Source organism: Rhinoraja longicauda, chromosome 2, assembly GCF_053455715.1.
Source record: "Rhinoraja longicauda isolate Sanriku21f chromosome 2, sRhiLon1.1, whole genome shotgun sequence".
NCBI classification, from domain to species: domain Eukaryota; kingdom Metazoa; phylum Chordata; class Chondrichthyes; order Rajiformes; family Arhynchobatidae; genus Rhinoraja; species Rhinoraja longicauda.
Genome location: NC_135954.1, coordinates 91812419 through 91832037, shown reverse-complemented (window position 1 = coordinate 91832037; position 19619 = coordinate 91812419). Strand labels below are relative to the sequence as shown.

The following is a 19619-nucleotide window of genomic DNA, read 5'->3' as shown; positions in this document are numbered from 1 at the left end:
TACGACTTTGACAGTTGCTGGCAGTCGCATTAAAAATCGCGTAACTGGGACAGGGCCTTTAGAATCAAGAGTGTTTTTATTCTCATATGTCCCAAGACGGAACAATTAAATTCTTACTTACAGCAGGACACATCTATGTAAACATATTACTCTGTAAAACCCAAAATAAACAAGAAAACAAAATTCCGTTTATATAAAAAGGAGAAACAGACAAATAGACAATAGTAATGCAAAGTCAAAAATCTATATAGTTCGGAGCTTATTTGTAAGTTGTAGTGTTTAATAGCCTAATGTTGTAAGGAAGAAGCCAGAACCTGGACTTTACAGTTTTCAGCCTCCTGCAGCTTCATCCCGATTGAGAGTGTGGCCAGGGTGTGCCGGTCTTTGATGATGCTGGCTATCTTTCTGAGGCAGTGACTCCTGTAGATCCCTTCAATGGTGGGGATGTCAGTACCTGTGATGGATCGGGCAGTTTTCACCACTTTTTGCAATCTTCTTCGTTCCTGGGCCTTTAAGTTGCCGAACCAGACTGTGATGCAACCAGTCAATATTCTCTCTACTGAACATTTCAGATTCAGTTGTATGGAATGATCCCCATGGGTGAGGCCAGTGGCTTATTTTAGTACATTCATGGGTATCTCATCAATTAATAAGGGTGAAGCAAGTGCACTGTGGTATAAAGGGGAGGTGTTCATATTTGGAAATGGTTTGAAGATGTCAGCTGGTAATAATCTAGGTCTTAGACAATAGACAATAGGTGCAGGAGTAGGCCATTCGGCCCTTCGAGCCAGCACCGCCATTCAATGTGATCATGGCTGATCATTCTCAATCAGTACCCCGTTCCTGCTTTCTCCCCATACCCCCTGACTCCGCTATCCTTAAGAGCTCTATCTAGCTCTCTCTTGAATGTATTCAGAGAGTTGGCCTCCACTGCCCTCTGAGGCAGAGAATTCCACAGATTCACAACTCTCTGACTGAAAAAGTTTTTCCTCATCTCTGTTCTAAATGGCCTACCCCTTATTCTTAAACTGTGGCCCCTTGTTCTGGACTCCCCCAACATTGGGAACATGTTTCCTGCCTCTAACGTGTCCAACCCCTTAATAATCTTATACGTTTCGATAAGATCTCCTCTCATCATTCTAAATTCCAGTGTATACAAGCCTAGTCGCTCCAGTCTTTCAATATATGACAGTCCCGCTATTCCGGGAATTAACCTAGTAAACCTACGCTGCACGCCCTCAATAGCAAGAATATCCTTCCTCAAATTTGGAGACCAAAACTGCACACAGTACTCCAGGTGCGGTCTCACTAGGGCCCTGTACAACTGCAGAAGGACCTCTTTGCTCCTATACTCAACTCCTCTTGTTATGAAGGCCAACATTCCATTGGCTTTCTTCACTGCCATGTGTTCACTCCCTTCACTCCCAAGCTGCCACTTGCATAGACCGGGTCAGCGATGTCTTGCAGTCATAACTGTGAATGTTCCAATATTAGACTTAATTCTTCTTACTTCTTAAGCCCTTTGCTCCTCTCGGGAGCATAGGCCATTGACAAATGTCCTCCACCTCACTCGGTTGATGGCGGTACTTTCGAGATTTCCCCAGTTGAGCCCACTCCCAGACACCTCTTCTCCAGCTGTTCCTGGGGCGACCCAAAAAAAACATTAGACTTAATTGCCAGCATTTAAAAATTGCAAATGTGAATACTGAAATGGTAAATGGTGTCTTGCATGACAAAGAGGGCAGTACAATTAAACAACAAGACCACTTCAATATTAAAGGTATGACAGCTGTTTGCTGTGCAGCCAAAGATGCTTGTGTTATAGCCTTTAAAGCAGCTTATCAGAATACATCATTCGTAATACGTATTCATCAGAATACACCTTGACATGGTGTGTGTAGAAAGGAACTGCTGATGCTGGTTTATAATGATGATAGACACAAAGTGTAGCGGCCAGCTTCTCGTCCATATCAATTAGCTCCCAAGCTGCCACTTGCATAGACCGGGTCAGCGATAAGCGTAATGTCTCGAACAAATAATAACAGAGATCCTCCTTGACGTTTAATAGTTAGTCTTCTTTATTTAAAGGTGCAATAAACATGTTGGCATATCTCTTGTCATCAACTGGTTATTAATTGCTAGGTAAAATTCCATATCTTACCACAGTCTTTGCGATCAATACTGTTGCCAGATATTACTTCGACACAGTTTGTATTAATCTTCTTGTTAATAAAACTTACAGGCGATTACATCATGGCTGATAAATCTTTTGGCGGAGCTTCTAGCTGACCCTCTGTCAGCACCTCCCAGCTCACACACTCTCCCAGCACGTACCCAACTGCCCGTACTCTGGCTCCGCCCAGCCCCTACGTAAGCATTGCATTAACTCTATAGTGTCCAAACTACAGCAGGATACAAGGTAATAATATCAATAAGCAAAAATAATTAATAACTGCAAAATGGCTCCTACACAAAGTGCTGGAGTAACTCAGTGGGTCAGGTTGCATTTCTGGAGAAAATAGATGGGTGATGTTTCAAATGGGGTCTGAAGAAGGATTCCGACCCGAATTTTCACCCATCCTTATTCTCCAGGGATGATCCGCTGTGTTACTCCAACACTTCGTGTCTATCTTCTGCATGTGGTATGTGTTTGAAAAGAAAACACAGAGAGGGTACTGAGACTTAGGAGTGTGCTACAGCTTCTCGAAAAGAGATGTGGCAATCCTGGTAGATGCAATTGAAGAGAAATGGGATTGGCCCTTTAATCGACAATTTCCCCACTAGCTTCATAAACCATCGGTTCATGACCGTGTTCGATTAAGCTTATGTGGGAGGTGGGTGCAATGATTATCACATGTAAAAAGAAGAGACTAGATGCTAGTATCCTGAGCAAAAACAAAGTGCTGGAGAAACATAGCAGGTCAAGAAGCATCTGTGGAGGGAAATGGTCATTCAGTCGGGATCCTTCAGACTCGCGTTAAAGTGGCTGTCAAGGGTTTTTAACTAATCAATTCACCAATTCAAATTTTCTTAGCTCTAAGTGTAAAGTTAAATGTCTTTTCAATTATACTGTGGATACAGGAGAGTTCTATTGTTTGCAAATGCCGAATCTCTGCTTCCATGACTTTTTAAAATAAAACAAAAAGAGATGCAGCTCGTGGAGGTGAAATAAAAATTAACAGAGAAAGCAAAGAAGAACAGTTCATTAAATATGATCAATTGGCCTGATACAGACGGAGTGGATCTCTAGTGCAAATATTCAATAAGTAACATCCAAAGTTTAAAGATCACGAAACAGCAACTCTTCAAGAAATAGTTATAAATGTCAACTATCAACTTATCCAAGAAGTTGAACAAAAATAATTGTTTGCAAACATTTTATTATACGAAGAAATCACAGAGAGTTGTGAACACTGCCCAGTCTAGCACACAGAATCTGCTTACTAAAATGGTGCTGAAATTTACCCATGCCCTATTACAGTTTTTAGAGTCGAGTGGTCTATCTTGCTCCTCTAGTATCTTTGGTTTTTGCTGCCAAAATCGAGCAGCTCCTTCCTGGTACCGTGGTCCGCCAAGCCTTCGGGACCTCTGGGCGGATTCCTAGTTCCTCGATCAACGGAGCCTACGGGTCTCCTGGGCAGTCACTGCGGCCGTGGCACTTCGGGAAGGCCTCTGCCTCACCACAACCTTATCTATTGCACTCAGTTCTCTCAAAATAGCCTACTGTACGTCAGATTAGGCGACTGCTTTGCTGAGCACTCGCGCTCTGTGTACTGTGGCCATCTGGTGCTCCGTGGTTGCCAGTCATTTTAATTCACCCTCCCATTCGCATACAGACTTGTCTGTCCTCGAACTCCTACACAGCCAGGGTGAGGCGAAACACTAACTAGAGAAACAGCAGCTCATATGCCGCCTGGGTAGTCTACAACCCAACGTCGACACTGAATTCTCCAGCACTGACAATGGCTGCCACATACTGCTTCTTGCTGTTTTGTATGTATTTGTTTGTTTCTGTTGTCTGCAGAAATCCCACAAAGATCACTTTCATCAGAGAGGTACTCCTTAACATCAGACATATGGCACCTTCAAACATCGTTTCGGATTTCTCTTACTCACTGGATTATTTGGACATACTTGTCGGCGGGGCTATGGCTGCGTTCCAGGTCTTGAAACAGAGGAGGACCCGTGGGAAGCGCTCTGGAGCACTCACCCGACTCCGGCGATGAGGATTACGCACACCGCTCCCAAGTATATTCCTCGCAAATCTACGTTCTCTCAACAACAAAGTGGACGAACTACAATCCTGTGCCACACTAACAAGGATTTCTCTCGAGCCGCTGCCCTGTGCTGCACTGAGACCCGGCTGTGTAAGTCGACCCCAGACAACGCGCTGCAACTGGGTGGCTTTCAACTACACAGAACGGACCGCGATGCAGAGGCAGCTGGAAAATCAAGAGGAGGTAGAATATGCTTCTACACTAACCAGGACTGGTGCAGCGACATCACGGTACTGTCTAACCTCTGTTCCCCCAATCTAGAATCTTTATCAACTGCAAACCCTTTTATGCTCCGAGGGAATTTACCTCTTTTATTCTCGCTGAAGTTTACATCCCCCCCCCCTCCCCAAACCTGCGTACGTGAGGCTCAAACGCAACTCGCCGACCAGGTATTGAGGATAGAGAGTAACTTCCCGGACTCCATGGTCATTGTTTTGGGGGACTTTAACAAGGCCAACCTCAGTCGTGAGCTCCCAAAGTACAGACTTCATGTTACCTGCCCCACCAGAGGTGAGAGAACACTTGATCACTCTTACACTTCAATCAAGAATGCATATCGCTCTGTTCTTCGGGCGGCTCTGGGTCTCTCCGATCATTGTTTAGTTCACCTTATTCTGACCTACAGGCAGAAACTAAAATCTGTTAAACCTGTGGTCAGAACAACGAAAAGGTGGACAAGCGAGGGCACTGAAAAACTACAGTCCTGCTTTGACTGCACTGATTGGAATGTGTTCAGGGAAGCACCCACAAGCCTCGATGAGTACACAGACACTGTGACATCCTATGTCAGCTTTTGCGAGGACAGTTGCATTCCCACGAAGACCCTGATCTGGTTCAACAACAACAATCCCTGGTTCACAGCAGAACTCAGACAGCTCCGCCAGTCAAAAGACAGACCTCTACAGGCAGGCAAAGTACAAGCTGAGAAGAGGAATCAGAGCTGCCAAGGAAAGGTACTCTGAGAAGCTGAGGAGCAAGTTCTCAGCTAATGACTCCTCTTCAGTTTGGAAGGGCTTGCAAGAAATCACCAGCTACAAGTGGAAAACCCCTCGCTCCTTGGACAATCGTCTGCTGACCAACGACCTGAACGAGTTTTACTGCAGGTTCGCGAAACAGAAACATAATCCTGGGAACCCTTCCCCCGCCCCTCCCCCCATTCATCACTTCACACGTACTCACAGAATGACTCCAGTTTGCAAAGACTGGACCCTTCCCCACCCACTCCTCTCCAAGCAGCAATTCACACCTACTCCCAGACTGACTCCAGTTTGCAAAGACTGGCCCCTCCCCCCCCCCCCCCCCACCCCTCTGCAATCACCAATTTGCACATACTCACAGCCTGACTCCAGACTGGACCCTCGTCCACTGCCCAACATCAGTCTGGCCACTTCTCCATCTCCAACAATAGAAATTGCGGAGGTGGAGAGGCTATTCAGAAAACAGAAAAGCTGGAATTTCCAGGACTGGACAATATTTCCCCCTCTACCCTCAAGCTCTGTGCCGAACAACTGGCACCGATCTACTCAGACATTTTCAACCAATCCCTGCAAACCTGCACTGTCCCTGCCTGCTTCAAGGTCTCCACTATTGTCCCTGTACCCAAAAAGACAAGGATCACTGGTCTTAACGACTACAGGCCTGTTGCACTGACCTCTGTAGTCATGAAGACCTTTGAAAGACGTGCTGGCCCAGCTGAAAAACAAACCCCTGCTGGACCCTCTACAGTTTGCATACAGGGCCAATAGGTTGAAGGATGACACAGTCAACCTAGGCCAGCACTTCATCCTCCAGCAACTAGACCACAAGGGGACCTATGCCAGGATTCTGTTTGTGGACTTTAGCTCTGCTTTTAACGCCATTGTGCCAGAGCTACTTCACTCCAAACTGTCCCAGTTGACTGTGCCTGAACCCCTCTGTCAGTGACAGACAGGAAGCAGCATGTGAGGCTGGGAAAGCACATCTCAGACCCACAGACCCTCAGCATAGGAGCACCATAAGGCTGCGTGCTCTCCCCTCTCCTTTACTCTCTCTACACCAACAACTGCACCTCCACAGACTCCTCTGTCAAGCTCCTCAAGTTTGCGGATGACACAACCCTGATTGGACTGATCCAGGATGGGGAGGAATCTGCCCACAGACGGGAAGAGACACAGCTAGCGTCCTGGTGCCATCACAACAACATGGAGCTCACTGCTCTTAAGACAGTGGAACAAATTGTAGACTTTCAAAGAGCACCCCCTCCCCTCCCCCCACTCACCATCAACAACACCACAGTCACATCTGTGGAGTCATTTAAATTCCTTGGAACCATCGTCTCCAGGGACCATAAATGGGGGCGCACCATCGACTCCACAGTGAAAAAGACCCAACAGAGGATGTACTTCCTACGGCAACTGAGGAAACACAATCTGCCACAGGCAATGATGGTCCAATTCTACACTGCTATCATTGAGTCTGTACTCACCTTCTCCATCATGGTCTGGTTTGGCTCAGCCACCAAGCACAACGTGTCCTACGTGTGGGCGTGCCTTCCGGGCCAGGATTGGCCTCACCAGTCACTTCCAGACCCACAGTCACCAATCCTCCAACTGAAAGTGAAGTCATGGTCATCTTCGAACCCGAAGGACGAACAACAACATTGAGTCTGTACTCACCTTCTCCATCATGGTCTGGTTTGGCTCAGCCACCAAGCACAACATCAGGAGGCTGCAACGGATCGTTCGATCAGCTGAGAAGGTTGTTGGCTGCAACCTTCCCCCGATTGACGAACTATACACTGCAAGGGCCAGGAAGCGAGCGGGAAAGATCATCTCTGACCCCTCTCTCCCTGGCCACAAAATCTTTGAAGCACTTCCCTCTGGAAGGCGTCTCCGGACTGTCAAAGTTGCCACAGCCAGACATAAAAACAGCTTTCTTGTCACGAATTGTAGTTCTAATCAATAACCAAGGTCTGTAGTCTCTTTTTTGCTCTGGTTTATTTTCACCCACATGTTTAGACCGCAATGTTGTATCCTTATTGTTTTGATGTGTTTATGCTTTGTTCTAAATTGTTAACTGTATGTTTGTGGTGTCATTTGTGAGTGAAGCACCAAGGCACATTCTTAGCCAATAAACGTATTCATTCATTCATTCACTCCTACTCTGTCCCTTTCTCTCTCCTCCTCTCACTCACACCTTATCTCCCGGTACCCTATCACCCTGTTCTCCCCATCCCACACACTTCTCCCCCTCCCCCACTGGATCCCCTCCCACTGAACCCCCACTGCAAACCAGATGTACAAGTTAAAAAATAATGTGAGCCAACATGAAATAAAAAGATAAGTGGAAAATGCCGGAAAAAACTCATCAGGTCAGGCAGCATCTGTGGAAAGAGATGAAAAAGGGGTGAAAGCATGTGGCAGGTGGGATCGGATTTAGCTGCTATCTTTTTAATTTTTATTTTTATATACCTGTTCTGCCACCACCAGGGATTCATGGATCTGTACAGCAAGATCTCTGTGTTGGACACAAAAAGCTGGAGTAACTCAGCGGGACAGGCAACATCTCTGGAAAAAAGGAATGGGTGCCGTTTCGGGTCGAGACCCTTTTTCAGCCTGCAGAGAGAGAGGATGTTGCAGAACCCTCGTCAGAAAGAGGAGGAGAACTTCAAAGTAGACATACCTTGAGGAGATTTCACAGAGGAGCAGACTAAATGTGTAGGAAGGAACTGCAGATGCTGGTTGAAATCGAAGATAGACACAAAATGCTGGAGTAACTTAGTGGGACAGGCAGCATCTCTGGAGAGAAGGAATGGGTGACGTTTTGGGTGGAGACCCTTCTTCAATCTCTGTGTTACTTGATACTTCTGAGGGCCCCACCATTCATAGTTTGTGTCCACCTATATTAATCCTTGCATTATCCATATTAAATTCCATCGGCTGAAACTTTGTCAACTTGCCATCTGATCACTACTTTGCTTCATTGCCTTCTTGTCAAAGTTATGCGCACTGTGAAAGAACAAATGGCAATCGTTAAAAATCGTCTATCTTCGGTGTAAACCAGCATCTGCAGTTCTTTCCTACTCATGATATCTGTTTAGCTAACATAGGGGTTGGTTGAAGAAGACACAAGCAAAAGCAATCGAATAACAAAGGAATGCTGAAGTGTCTGTGAAATCTGTTACGGGTTCTGTAAATAAAGGTGACATGAACAGGTGACAAGGTGGCTTTATTCGGTGAACAGTCCAGTGAGACTGTTCCCATCATTTGTTGTATTTGATGCTCTTAAATAAAGCCTTGATTGCCTTACCCGATCTTTGTGGTGTGTTTTAAAGTTTAACAGAATTTGAGCCGTGACTTGGATATCAACGACTGAAGAAAGCAGGAGAAGAGCTCGTTGAGTCTTTGTTTAAGGACTCCGAGACGGACACAGGCCCTTCGCCCCACCGGGTCTGCGCCGACCAACGATCTATCCTGTACATTAGGGACAATTTACAGAAGCCACTTAACCAATAAACCCGCACATCTTTGGAATGTGGGAGGAAATCCAGGGAGTTATGGGGAGAACGTACAATCTCCGTACAGACAGCACCCATAGTCAGGATTGAACCCGGATCCCCATGTTCTCCATGTGCTTCTCCATGGTGAATACAGATGCAAAGTACTCGTTTAGCACCATGTCACCCTCTTATTTTTTTTAAGTGTAAATAAAAAGCCTTCTGAATTAACTTGCCAAATACATTTGATTTATATTCCATAAAGGTCCCATCTGATTTAATATTTTTTAAACCTTACATACGATCTTTTTTTTCTTTTTGACCGCATTCATAACCTCTTGCAAGGTCGCCTTGCCATCCTTATCCGTCCACATTACTGGAACATGTCGGTTCTGAACTCGGATCATTTAGCATTTAAACAACAGCATGTCAAACGTGGATTTGTTCAAAGGCTTTGTGCTGCCCCGCCTCTCTTTTCCAGCTTTCTCCCCCTAAGACAATCAACCTGAGGAAAAGTCTGAAACGTCGCCTGTCCATTCCCTCCGCACATGCTGCCTGACCCGCGGAGTTACTCCAGCTCTTTTGTCTTTTGCTCAAGATTTCAGCATCTGCAGTTTCTCGTGTCTTGATATTACCCCTACCTCGGCATAAGTAACGCATCCTTTAAACACTAGCCTGCCCTGCTCTGCTCCGCCCCTGGTCTTGGACCTGTCTCTGAACGTAGGATTTTGTCCAATGCCTTACATAAGTCGATGAAGTGTACATCTATATATTTTGCTCGTTTTTATTTGAAAAGACCATTTCATTCATGCAGAATGCAACAAAATAACCTTCTCACCTTTAATGTCTTTAAGGTCAAAAAGCATTCCAGTTGTTTGAAGAAACTTCTTAATTAATAATTGATAAGAGTGACGGGCAGTTAACAGCAGAAAAATAACTCCTCCCACATAGTCACGGAACACATCGCCACAGTGTCGCGCTGGACGCTGGAGCAGTCAGTGTTTTCTAGACCATGGCTTACGCGCTGACTGTCCTATTGTCCTTCGCCACTATTCTGGTCGCCCTCCTTTACCTGCTGGGCGCTTTGAGAAGAAGGAGAGCCAACGAGCCGCCTCTGGACTCGGGTTACCTGCCATGGTTGGGCCACGTCCTGTCCTTTCGCAAGAACACAGCGCAGTTCCTGCAAGGGATGCAGAAGAAACACGGGGATATCTTCACGGCCCAGATAGCAGGCTACTACTTCACTTTCCTGATGGACCCGTTGTCCTACGGAGCCGTGGTGAAGGAGTCCAGCTCGAAGCTTGACTTCGAGAAGTTCGCGGTGGAGTTGGTCGCCAGGGTCTTCGGATATCACGCCACGGAGGATGACCACAGGATGCTGAAGGCAGTGAGTAACAAACACCTCATGGGCGACGGGCTGGTTGTCTTAACCGAAGCCATGATGCTGAACCTGCAGAAACTGATGCTTTACCAGATCACGGGCGGTGCAGGGGAATGGAAGCAAGACGGGCTGTTCCATTACTCCTACAACATCGTGTTCAGGGCGGGCTACCTCGCTCTGTTCGGGACAGAGCCGCCCAAGGGCGACCAGGAACGAGCCAAGAAGGTGGACCGTGAACAAACAGACCACATCTTCAGCAACTTCAGGAAGTACGACCGCCTGTTCCCCAGGTTGGCATACGCCGTGCTCCCTCCCAAGGACAAGCTGGAAGCCGAGAGACTCAAGAGGTTGTTCTGGGATCTGTTGTCAGTGGAGGGGATGAGAGAGCGGGAGCAGATCAGCGGCTGGATCTCGGAACGTCAACGCCAGATGTCTGAGCAAGGTACGCATCGAGACATGCAGAGTCGCTACATGTTCTTGTTGCTGTGGGCATCACAGGGCAACACCGGTCCCTCGGCTTTCTGGCTCCTCTTGAGCCTGTGCCGCTGCCCCGAGGCCTTGAGGGCGGTGCGGGCTGAGGTGGACCAGTTGCTGGCGGAGAGCGGCCAGCGAGCGGTGGCGGGAGGGCCGCCCGTCAGCCTGACCCGAGACATGCTGCTGAAGACTCCGGTGTTGGACAGCGCGGTGGAGGAGAGCATGCGGCTCTACGCCGCTCCCATGTTGATCCGGGCCGTGTCTCAGGACATGGAGCTGACGATGGCCGACGGCCGGCGCTACTCGCTGCGGAAGGGAGACCGCATCGCTCTCTTGCCTCACCTGTCGGCGCAGATGGACCCTGAGATCCACCCGCGGCCGGACTCCTTCCAGTTCGACCGCTTCCTCAACGCGGACGGGACGAGGAAGACCGACTTCTACAAGCGCGGCCAGAAGGTGAAGTATTACAACATGCCGTGGGGAGCCGGGGTCAGCATGTGTCCCGGCCGCTTCTTCGCCACCAACGAGCTGAAGCAGTTTGTCTTCCTCATGTTGTGCTACTTTGACTTAGAGCTCCTCAACCCCGAGCAGGAGATCCCTCCGGTCGACATCAGCCGCTGGGGATTTGGTACCATGCAGCCCAAGTACGACGTTCAGTTCAGATACCGTCCGAGGGTTTAGCTAATTCCTGAAACATCTCCACAACATTCACACACACCCGTGACATTCACGCAAGTCAACGCTTCAACCCTTTAGCAACTTAATCACAACTTAATCGAGGCGCCTTGGGCTTGGCCCGCTGTGGACCATCCGGTGCGGCCTGCAACCACAACAGCCTGACTGCGGGCGAGGACAGCAGGAGAAGGGAAAGACATTGTGGCCTTCCATCACAGTGAGGAGAGAGAGGACTGGAGGAGACTCACTGTGATGGATGTTTCTTTTTTTGTGTGTTTTTGGGGTTGGGTAATTTTAATGCCTATTTAATGCTTTTATTGTTGGACTGTGTTTTGGGGGTTTTGGGGTTGTGTAATTTGAATGCCTATTTAATGCTTTTATTGTTGGACTGTGGGTGACCGAATTTCGTCCAATATTGGATGACAAATAAAGCTATCTTGATATCTATCTTGAGAGAATGATAGATTTCGGGATATAGATGATTCGGGGGGGGGGGGGGGGGGGACACGACATGGAGCAGAATATGGAATATAAGATGTAAATGCTGGGTTACGAAAAAAAGACACAAAGTGCTGGAGTAATTTTGCGGGTCAGGCGGCATCTTTGGAGAACACGGATAGTGATGTTTCGGATCGAGACGCTTCTTCAGATTTAGATAAGACTCAGATTCAGATATGTGCTGTTTATCTAGTCTATGTTAGGTTTCAACTGCGGGTGGTGGGTGTATGGAACGAGCTGCCAGAGGGGGTAGTTGAGGCAGGTACTATGACAACAGTTGAAATACACTTGGACACGTAATGGATAGGAAAGGTTTAGAGGGAAATGGGCCAAACGCAGACAGGTGGGACTAGTGTAGATGGGGCATCTTGTTCAGTATGGGCTAGTTGGTCCGAAGGGCCTGTTTCCATGCTGCATGGATCAAAAGGTCCATGGTAGTTGAGAATGCAATCGGAAAACAGGCGTGGGAAGGGGGTAGAGTCGAGAGTGACGAGGGCTTACGTCGTTCAACTGGAATGTGGATGTTGTGGACGGAGCTCAGGTTCTTGGTAAAACAATCGACTAGTCTACGGAGAAAGCCACATCGAGAGCATCGAATGCACCAGATGAGGTTAGAAGGTGAATCTCTGCCGCACTGGAAGGGATGTTTAGCTCCCTGGACGAAGGTGGTGTAGAGACAAGTGTTTCATCTCCCATGGCTGCAGAGGAAACGGACGGACGGGGGGAGGTACTGGAATTTAGGGGTGGGCGAGGGTAGTAGTTGAGCAGACCAGATAATCATGCATCTGCACATAGCAGGAGATGTTGGCGGGGAGGGGCGTAAATGTGACTATTGGTGGGATCCCTGATTACCCAACGATTGTATTTGATTAGTGATAAATAAATAATCCAACTGAAAATGTTGCTGTGTTTTTTATATTCTCGCCTCAACGGAAAATATGGCAATAGATTTCACAGGAGAATTCTATCATAGCAAAATTGCTCTGCATTGAGCCCGAGCGGGGCAAACCCTTGCACTCGTTTGTGAAACTGCCACAAGAAATAGCATTCTCATTCTAAGAATTCAAAAACACCCATTCATTTACAGGAGGGATGTAGAAGCTTTGGAGAGGGTGCAGGAGATGTTTACTAGATTGCTGCCTGCATTTAAGGTGACGGGGAAAGAATTAATAGGAACCCAAGGGGCAACCTTTTTTTACACAAATGGTGGTAGGTATATGGAACGCTGCTGGAAGAGGAAGTTGAGGCAGATACTATCACAATGGTTAAAAATATTTGGACAAGTACATGGATAGGATGTGTTAAGTGGGTTATGGGCCAAATGCAGACAGGTGGAACTTAGTGTAGTTGCATAAGTTGGTCGACGTGGTCAAGTTGGGCCGAAGGGCCTATCTCCACATTGTATGACTCTGACTCTAATAGACAGTATTTGATATAAGGAGAGTTAGGATAACATTGCACTATTTTCTCTGGAGGTTGAAGAGCGAAGTGAGAGAAATAACCTAAATCATGAGATGGATAGATAGGGCAGAAAGAACCTTTTCCCGAGAGTGCAAATATCAAAGACTGGAAGACATAACTTTCGGGTCAGCTGAGAAAAGTTTCATTGAGATGAGTTTTTTTACACAGAGTGGTGGGTGCATAGAACCCGCAGCCAGGGGTGGAGACGGAGGCAGATGCCATAGACGCCTTTCAGATACTTTGAGAACAGCACATGAATATTTGGGGATTGGAATGGTATGGATCATGTGCAGGCAGAGGATTTTAACTTAACATCATACAAACAAGGAACTGCAGATGCTGGTTTACAAACAAAAAACACAGAAAGTGTTGGAGTAACTCAGGGTCATGTAACATCCCCGGAAAACATGGAAAGGTGACGTTTTAGATTGGGACATTTCGTCAATTCGTCCTGAAACGTCACCCATCCATGTCCTCCGGAGATACTGCAAGTCACTGAGTTACTCCAACACTTTGTGTCTTTTTTATTGTCGAGAGTGTTTAAATGTCAATTTCGCCTCAGGGTTTTGCGGAAAATTCTTCCAAACACACACACCCGCCACATTCACCCAAGTTAACACTTAAAGCCTTAAGCAACAATTCTCCTGTTATGGTCGACCCCTGTAAAGTATGGGTTAAACAGAGAGTGTCAGCTAAAATGGAGTGTCAGCACAGTCGCCATACGCATGCTTTTCAGCTAATTTAAGAGCACTTGATGTCAAGCAAGCAGACTTCCTCCGGAGGAAACCAATTAGATGTTTTGGAAAAATGCTTGGGGTTAACTTACTTGAAGCATGAGACCGCATGGTAAGTTCCTGAGATCAACCTTTGGCATCTCAGCGCCTCCTGATTTGAGTAGTCGAGTGTTTTATTGTCATACGTCGCGAAGCAGGACATTTCTACTTTCGCCAGTGTTAAAACATAATTAACTGCTCTTAGATTTGGGGAGAAGCGCTGGCTTATTAATTAAATAAATGCATGCCGATCAAGCTGCTGGGGACTTTACCTTGGGGGGGGGGGCACTTCAACTTTGGGGAGGGAGAAAGGGAGGGGGGTGGGAGGGGCGGTAAGAGAGACGAGAAAGAGGGAGAGAGATTTTTTTTAGATTTGGGTCATTTTTTTAGACCACGTGGAGCATCCAATTTACCAGGACTCTCGAGCTCTCCAATCCATTATGTCAGATAAAGGTCTCTGATGCGCAGATGAGCTTGACAGTTGTTGCTTTATTAATAATTTTTCCGATTTTGCTTTAATTAAGATAGTTGTTTGTCACCCAAAAATGTACTTTCCTGACCCATTGGACTCAAGGATTAGTCGCAGCCGGCCATTCCCACTTCTCCGGTCTCCCATCGGGCAAAAGGTAGAGAAGTGTGAAACACGGTGGTGGGGGTGTTATGGTCTGGGCATGTATGGCTGCTGAAGGTACTGGCTCACTTATCTTCATTGATGATACAACTGCTGATGGTAGTAGCATAATGTATTCTGAAGTGTATAGACACATCCTATCTGCTCAAGTTCAAACAAATGCCTCAAAATTCATTGGCCGGCTGTTCATTCTACAGCAAATCAATAATCCTAAACATACCGCTAAAGCAACAAAGATGTTTTTCAAAGCTAAAAAATGGGCATTTCTTGAGTGGCAAAGTCAAACACCTGATCTGAACCCAATTGAGCATGACTTTTATATGGCCAAGAGAAAACTGAAGGGGACTGCCTCCCAAAACAAGCATAAGCTAAAGATGGCTGCAATACAGGCCTGGCAGAGCATCACCAGAGAAGACACCCAGCAACTGGTGATGTCCATGAATCGCAGACTTCAAGCAGTCATTGCATGCCAAGGATATGCAAGAAAATACTAAACAAGACTACTTCCATTTACATGACATTTCAGTGTCCCAAATATTATGGTGGCCTGAAATGGGGGGGACTATGTATAAACACTGCTATAATTTCTACATAGTGAACAGTCTGTTCGAACTCCTTCCATCGGGCAGATGATACAAGGCCTTCTACGCCCGCACCTCCAGACTCAGGAATAGCTTCATCCCCAGGGCCATAGCTGCTATGAACCGGTCCTGCTGAGCCGGATGGTCACATCGCACAGTGATCCGGCACAGATCTACTTGCACTTTATTCTGTTTTAAAATTGCTACAATTTTTTTTCATTGGGTTGTTTAAATTAATACTGACTAGCTAATTAAATTATTGCATCGTATGGGGGCGCATTCCCATTCTCGTTGTACCCCTGTACAATGACAATAAAGATGTATTGTATTGTATTGTGAAACCAAAATGTATAAAAATGGCCTTTATTAAAATCTGACAATGTGCACTTTAACCACATGTGATTTTTTTCTATTACAAATCTCAAATTGTGGAGTACAGAGGCAAATAAATAAATGATGGGTCTTTATCCCAAACATTATGGAGGAACATACTGTATTTAAATTATTGACTCAATATAGCACCAGCCTTGAAAAGGCAAGAATGCCTGGAACGAACCTGTCAATTATCAAATCCCTGGCATTAGCCTGAGTTACAGCCATTCAAATTTGATAATGATTTACACGAATTACAATTTGAGACAGTCCTTACATTCCTATCTCAACAACCTTCCTGGATTGAAGGAAATGAGGAGAATGTGCGCTGTGGGGGGTCGGTTGGAAAGTTCAGATTGGATTCGAACAGGCTGGTTAAACTTTTGAGGTGGGTTGGCTTAAATAAAGATGCTGTCGCTTTAACCTCTGGGGCTGGTTCCAGTCTGTCGGGGCACACAGTTGGTAGCCGGGTCCCGGTGACCGGGGGGGGGGGGGGTGATAATTATGAGAATTTGCAGCCATTTGAACCGCAGCCAAACTAGAAGCTTCACTCAGAAGTGGATCGCAGCTCCCCAGCTGACGGGACCTGTTCTCACTCTCTTTGAAGGAGGCGCCGCCCGCCGCAGCGAACGGGCAAACGGGGAGCCAACCCGTAATATGAGTGGGAGCATTTTCTCAGTCAGACTTTGTCGACAGTTGGGGTGGGGGATCTGGGAGAGAGGAGCTGGCGATGCCGCACAGACGGAACCGTTTAATGACGACCCAATAAAATCTGCCCTTCGGCCACTCGGCAACCTGGGCTGATCTAATCTGACAGCCCTGTCGCTAGCTCGCTGAGTGCCCGATCCCAACGCAGAACCTCCACAAAACTTTTGGGGTTTGGGTAATACCTGCACAAAGAGTCTCTGCTAACAAGGGCTGGCGAACTGTGCTGGGCGAGATAGCTGGGGGAAACGCACTGCAACCACCGCAAACTTGGAACACCACCGACCCTCCACTCAATCTATCCAATACGAAAGGGCAGGCATCTCGCAGTTAAATGTCATATCAGATTGGCGACTCCTTCACAAGGCCAACCCTGTGCTCAGTTTTCCTCGGAGATGAATCTCTGCCTTCACCGCCTGTGGGTAAAGCATCAGCCTAAATCACACTGATACAGTCGCTGCCTGCTCAGATTAAATATATTTTTACACATCAATTATGAATAAAGATAAGAAAATGTTTCAAACACAAGTAATATTTTCTTATCCAGTAGCAAACACATTAAGGATTAAATGAAAATAATAAACTCTTTGACTTTTTGAATATCTCATAATTGCATAATTGCAATGAACTGAACTAGAACTGGGATTGTGTAAATAGCGTGTGAACAGCAGAACAAGAAAGGAAGCTATTGCGTTGACAGAATTCTAGATTAATTCCTTGGTAGAATAGTTAATAATTTATACACAGTTTCTACAGCGTTGCGTTCGCTTTAAAAAAAAATCCCGAATGACCTTTGACAAATTCCTTACGTTTATCGAGATACCGAACTCGCTTATTTAAAATATTCACCACAAAGTAATATCTCATAATTAAATTGCTGGCCCCCATTGAGGTTTAGGCGGATATGGGCCAAACACAAGCACAAACACAACCAAACACAATGTAGATGGGACCTGTTGGTTGGTGTTGGAAAGTTGGGACCAAGCGCCTGTATGACAATGCCTAAAGGCAGAAGTTGCGTCGTTGCTTGGTGGTTTAAGCGTTTACTTGGGTGAATGGGACCGGTGTGTGTGTGTTGTTATGCCCACCATCTTCGTTGAAAGCTAAACTAGTTGAACATGACATGTGTGTAGGAAAGAACTGCAGATGCAGGTTTAAACCGAAGATAGACACAAAATGCTGGAGTAACTCAGCGGGACAGGCAGCATCTCTGGAGAGAAGGAATGGGTGGCGTTTCAGGTCGAGGCCCTTTAAGTCCAGACCCGAAACGTCACCCTTTCCTTCTCTCCAGAGATGCCGACTGTCCCGTTAAGTCACGCAAACGTTTTGTGTCTATCTTTAGTTGAACATATCTGAATCTGATCTCATCTGAGTCTGAAGAAGGTCTCGATCCGAAACGTCGCCTCTCCTTGTTCTTCAGATAGGCAGTTTGATCCGCTGAGTTACTCCAGTACTTTGAGTGTTTTTTCGTAAACCGGCATTTACATCTTATATTCCATACAGCTTCTGCTCCATATTACCGCCCTAATCATCTATATCCCGAAATCTATAATTCTCTCGATTGAATGAATGTGTGATTAAGTTGCTAAAGGGTTGAAGCGTTGACTTGGGTGAATGTCACGGGTGTGTGTGAATGTTGTGGAGAAGTTTCAGCTAAACCCTCGGACGGTATCTGAACTGAACGTCGTACTTGGGCTGCATGGTACCAAATCCCCAGCGGCTGATGTCGACGGGAGGGATCTCCTGCTCGGGGTTGAGGAGCTCTAAGTCAAAGTAGCACAACATGAGGAAGACAAACTGCTTCAACTCGCTGGTGGCGAAGAAGCGGCCGGGACACATGCTGACGCCGGCTCCCCACGGCATGTTGTAATACTTCAATTTCTGGCCGCGCTTGTAGAAGTCGGTCTTCCTCGTCCCGTCCGTGTTGAGTTAAGTTGGGTCAAGCTGACTGGTTAGGTCAGGCTGACGGGAGGCCCTCCCGCCACCGCTCGCTGGCCGCTCTCCGCCAGCAACTGGTCCACCTCAGCCCGCACCGCCCTCAAGGCCTCGGGGCAGCGGCACAGGCTCAAGAGGAGCCAGAAAGCCGAGGGACCGGTGTTGCCCTGTGATGCCCACAGCAACAAGAACATGTAGCGACTCTGCATGTCTCGATGCGTACCTTGCTCAGACATCTGGCGTTGACGTTCCGAGATCCAGCCGCTGATCTGCTCTCTCATCCCCTCCACTGACAACAGATCCCAGAACAACCTCTTGAGTCTCTCGGCTTCCAGCTTGTCCTTGGGAGGGAGCACGGCGTATGCCAACCTGGGGAACAGGCGATCGTACTTCCTGAAGTTGCTGAAGATGTGGTCTGTTTGTTCACGGTCCACCTTCTTGGCTCGTTCCTGGTCGCCCTTGGGCGGCTCTGTCCCGAACAGAGCGAGGTAGCCCGCCCTGAACACGATGTTGTAGGAGTAATGGAACAGCCCGTCTTGCTTCCATTCCCCGGCACCGCCCGTGATCTGGTAAAGCATCAGTTTCTGCAGGTTCAGCATCATGGCTTCGGTCAAGACAACCAGCCCGTCGCCCATGAGGTGTTTGTTACTCACTGCCTTCAGCATCCTGTGGTCACCCTCCATGGCGTGATATCCGAAGACCCTGGCGACCAACTCCACCGCGAACTTCTCGAAGTCAAGCTTCGAGCTGGACTCCTTCACTACGGCTCCGTAGGACAACGGGTCCATCAGGAAAGTGAAGTAGTAGCCTGCTATCTGGGCCGTGAAGATATCCCCGTGTTTCTTCTGCATCCCTTGCAGGAACTACGCCGTGTTCTTGCGAAAGGACAGGACGTGGCCCAACCATGGCAGGTAACCCGAGTCCAGTTGGCTCTCCTTCTTCTCAAAGCGCCCAGGAAGTAAAGAAGGGCGACTAAAACAGTGGCCAAGCACCATAGGTCAGTCAGCGCATAAGCCATGATCTGGAAGACACCGACTCCTGCATCTTCTTCCAACAATCCAGACAATATGTTCATGACTCTGATTTGGGAGTAGTTAGTCACCACGTTTAAGTGCTCTACTCTCAAGTCTGTTATTAAGTAAGAAGAGTCTGCAATGGGCAACGGTTTGCAATGAACGTAGAAGATGGACAGTAGATTAGGTGGGTCCATATTCATGGACAGGAAAGAGGCAAATAGTAGTAGAATTAAGGAACTGCAGATCTGGTTAATACACAAACGACATAAAGTGCTGCAGTAACTCAACAGGTCAGGCCGCATCTTTAGAGAAAAGGAATAGGTGACGTTTGGAGTCTGAACCCTTCTTCGTGTATGATCTGACCCA

General features: G+C 47.1%; 1 protein-coding gene and 1 pseudogene across 2 annotated transcripts in view; one reads left to right on the top strand and one right to left on the bottom strand.

Annotated features, from left to right (window-relative positions):
- Positions 1 to 11769, top strand: part of LOC144607298 (5-beta-cholestane-3-alpha,7-alpha-diol 12-alpha-hydroxylase-like) — a 34643-nt gene extending 22874 nt beyond the window's left edge. Inside the window, exon 3 of one of the 2 annotated variants that reach the window (XR_013549092.1) lies at positions 7745 to 8453. Coding sequence is in view for 1 of the 2 variants with exons in the window: in XM_078424039.1 (XP_078280165.1) it covers positions 9764 to 11287 (1524 nt within the window). In the remaining variant the exon portion in view is untranslated. Of the gene's footprint in view, positions 1 to 7744; positions 8454 to 9605 lie in introns of those variants that run through there. The other variant, XM_078424039.1, reaches the window with a different exon arrangement.
- Positions 11770 to 17955: 6186 nt separating this feature from the next.
- On the bottom strand, positions 17956 to 19255 carry LOC144606994 (5-beta-cholestane-3-alpha,7-alpha-diol 12-alpha-hydroxylase-like; annotated as a pseudogene).
- Between the last annotated feature and the right edge of the window lie 364 nt (positions 19256 to 19619).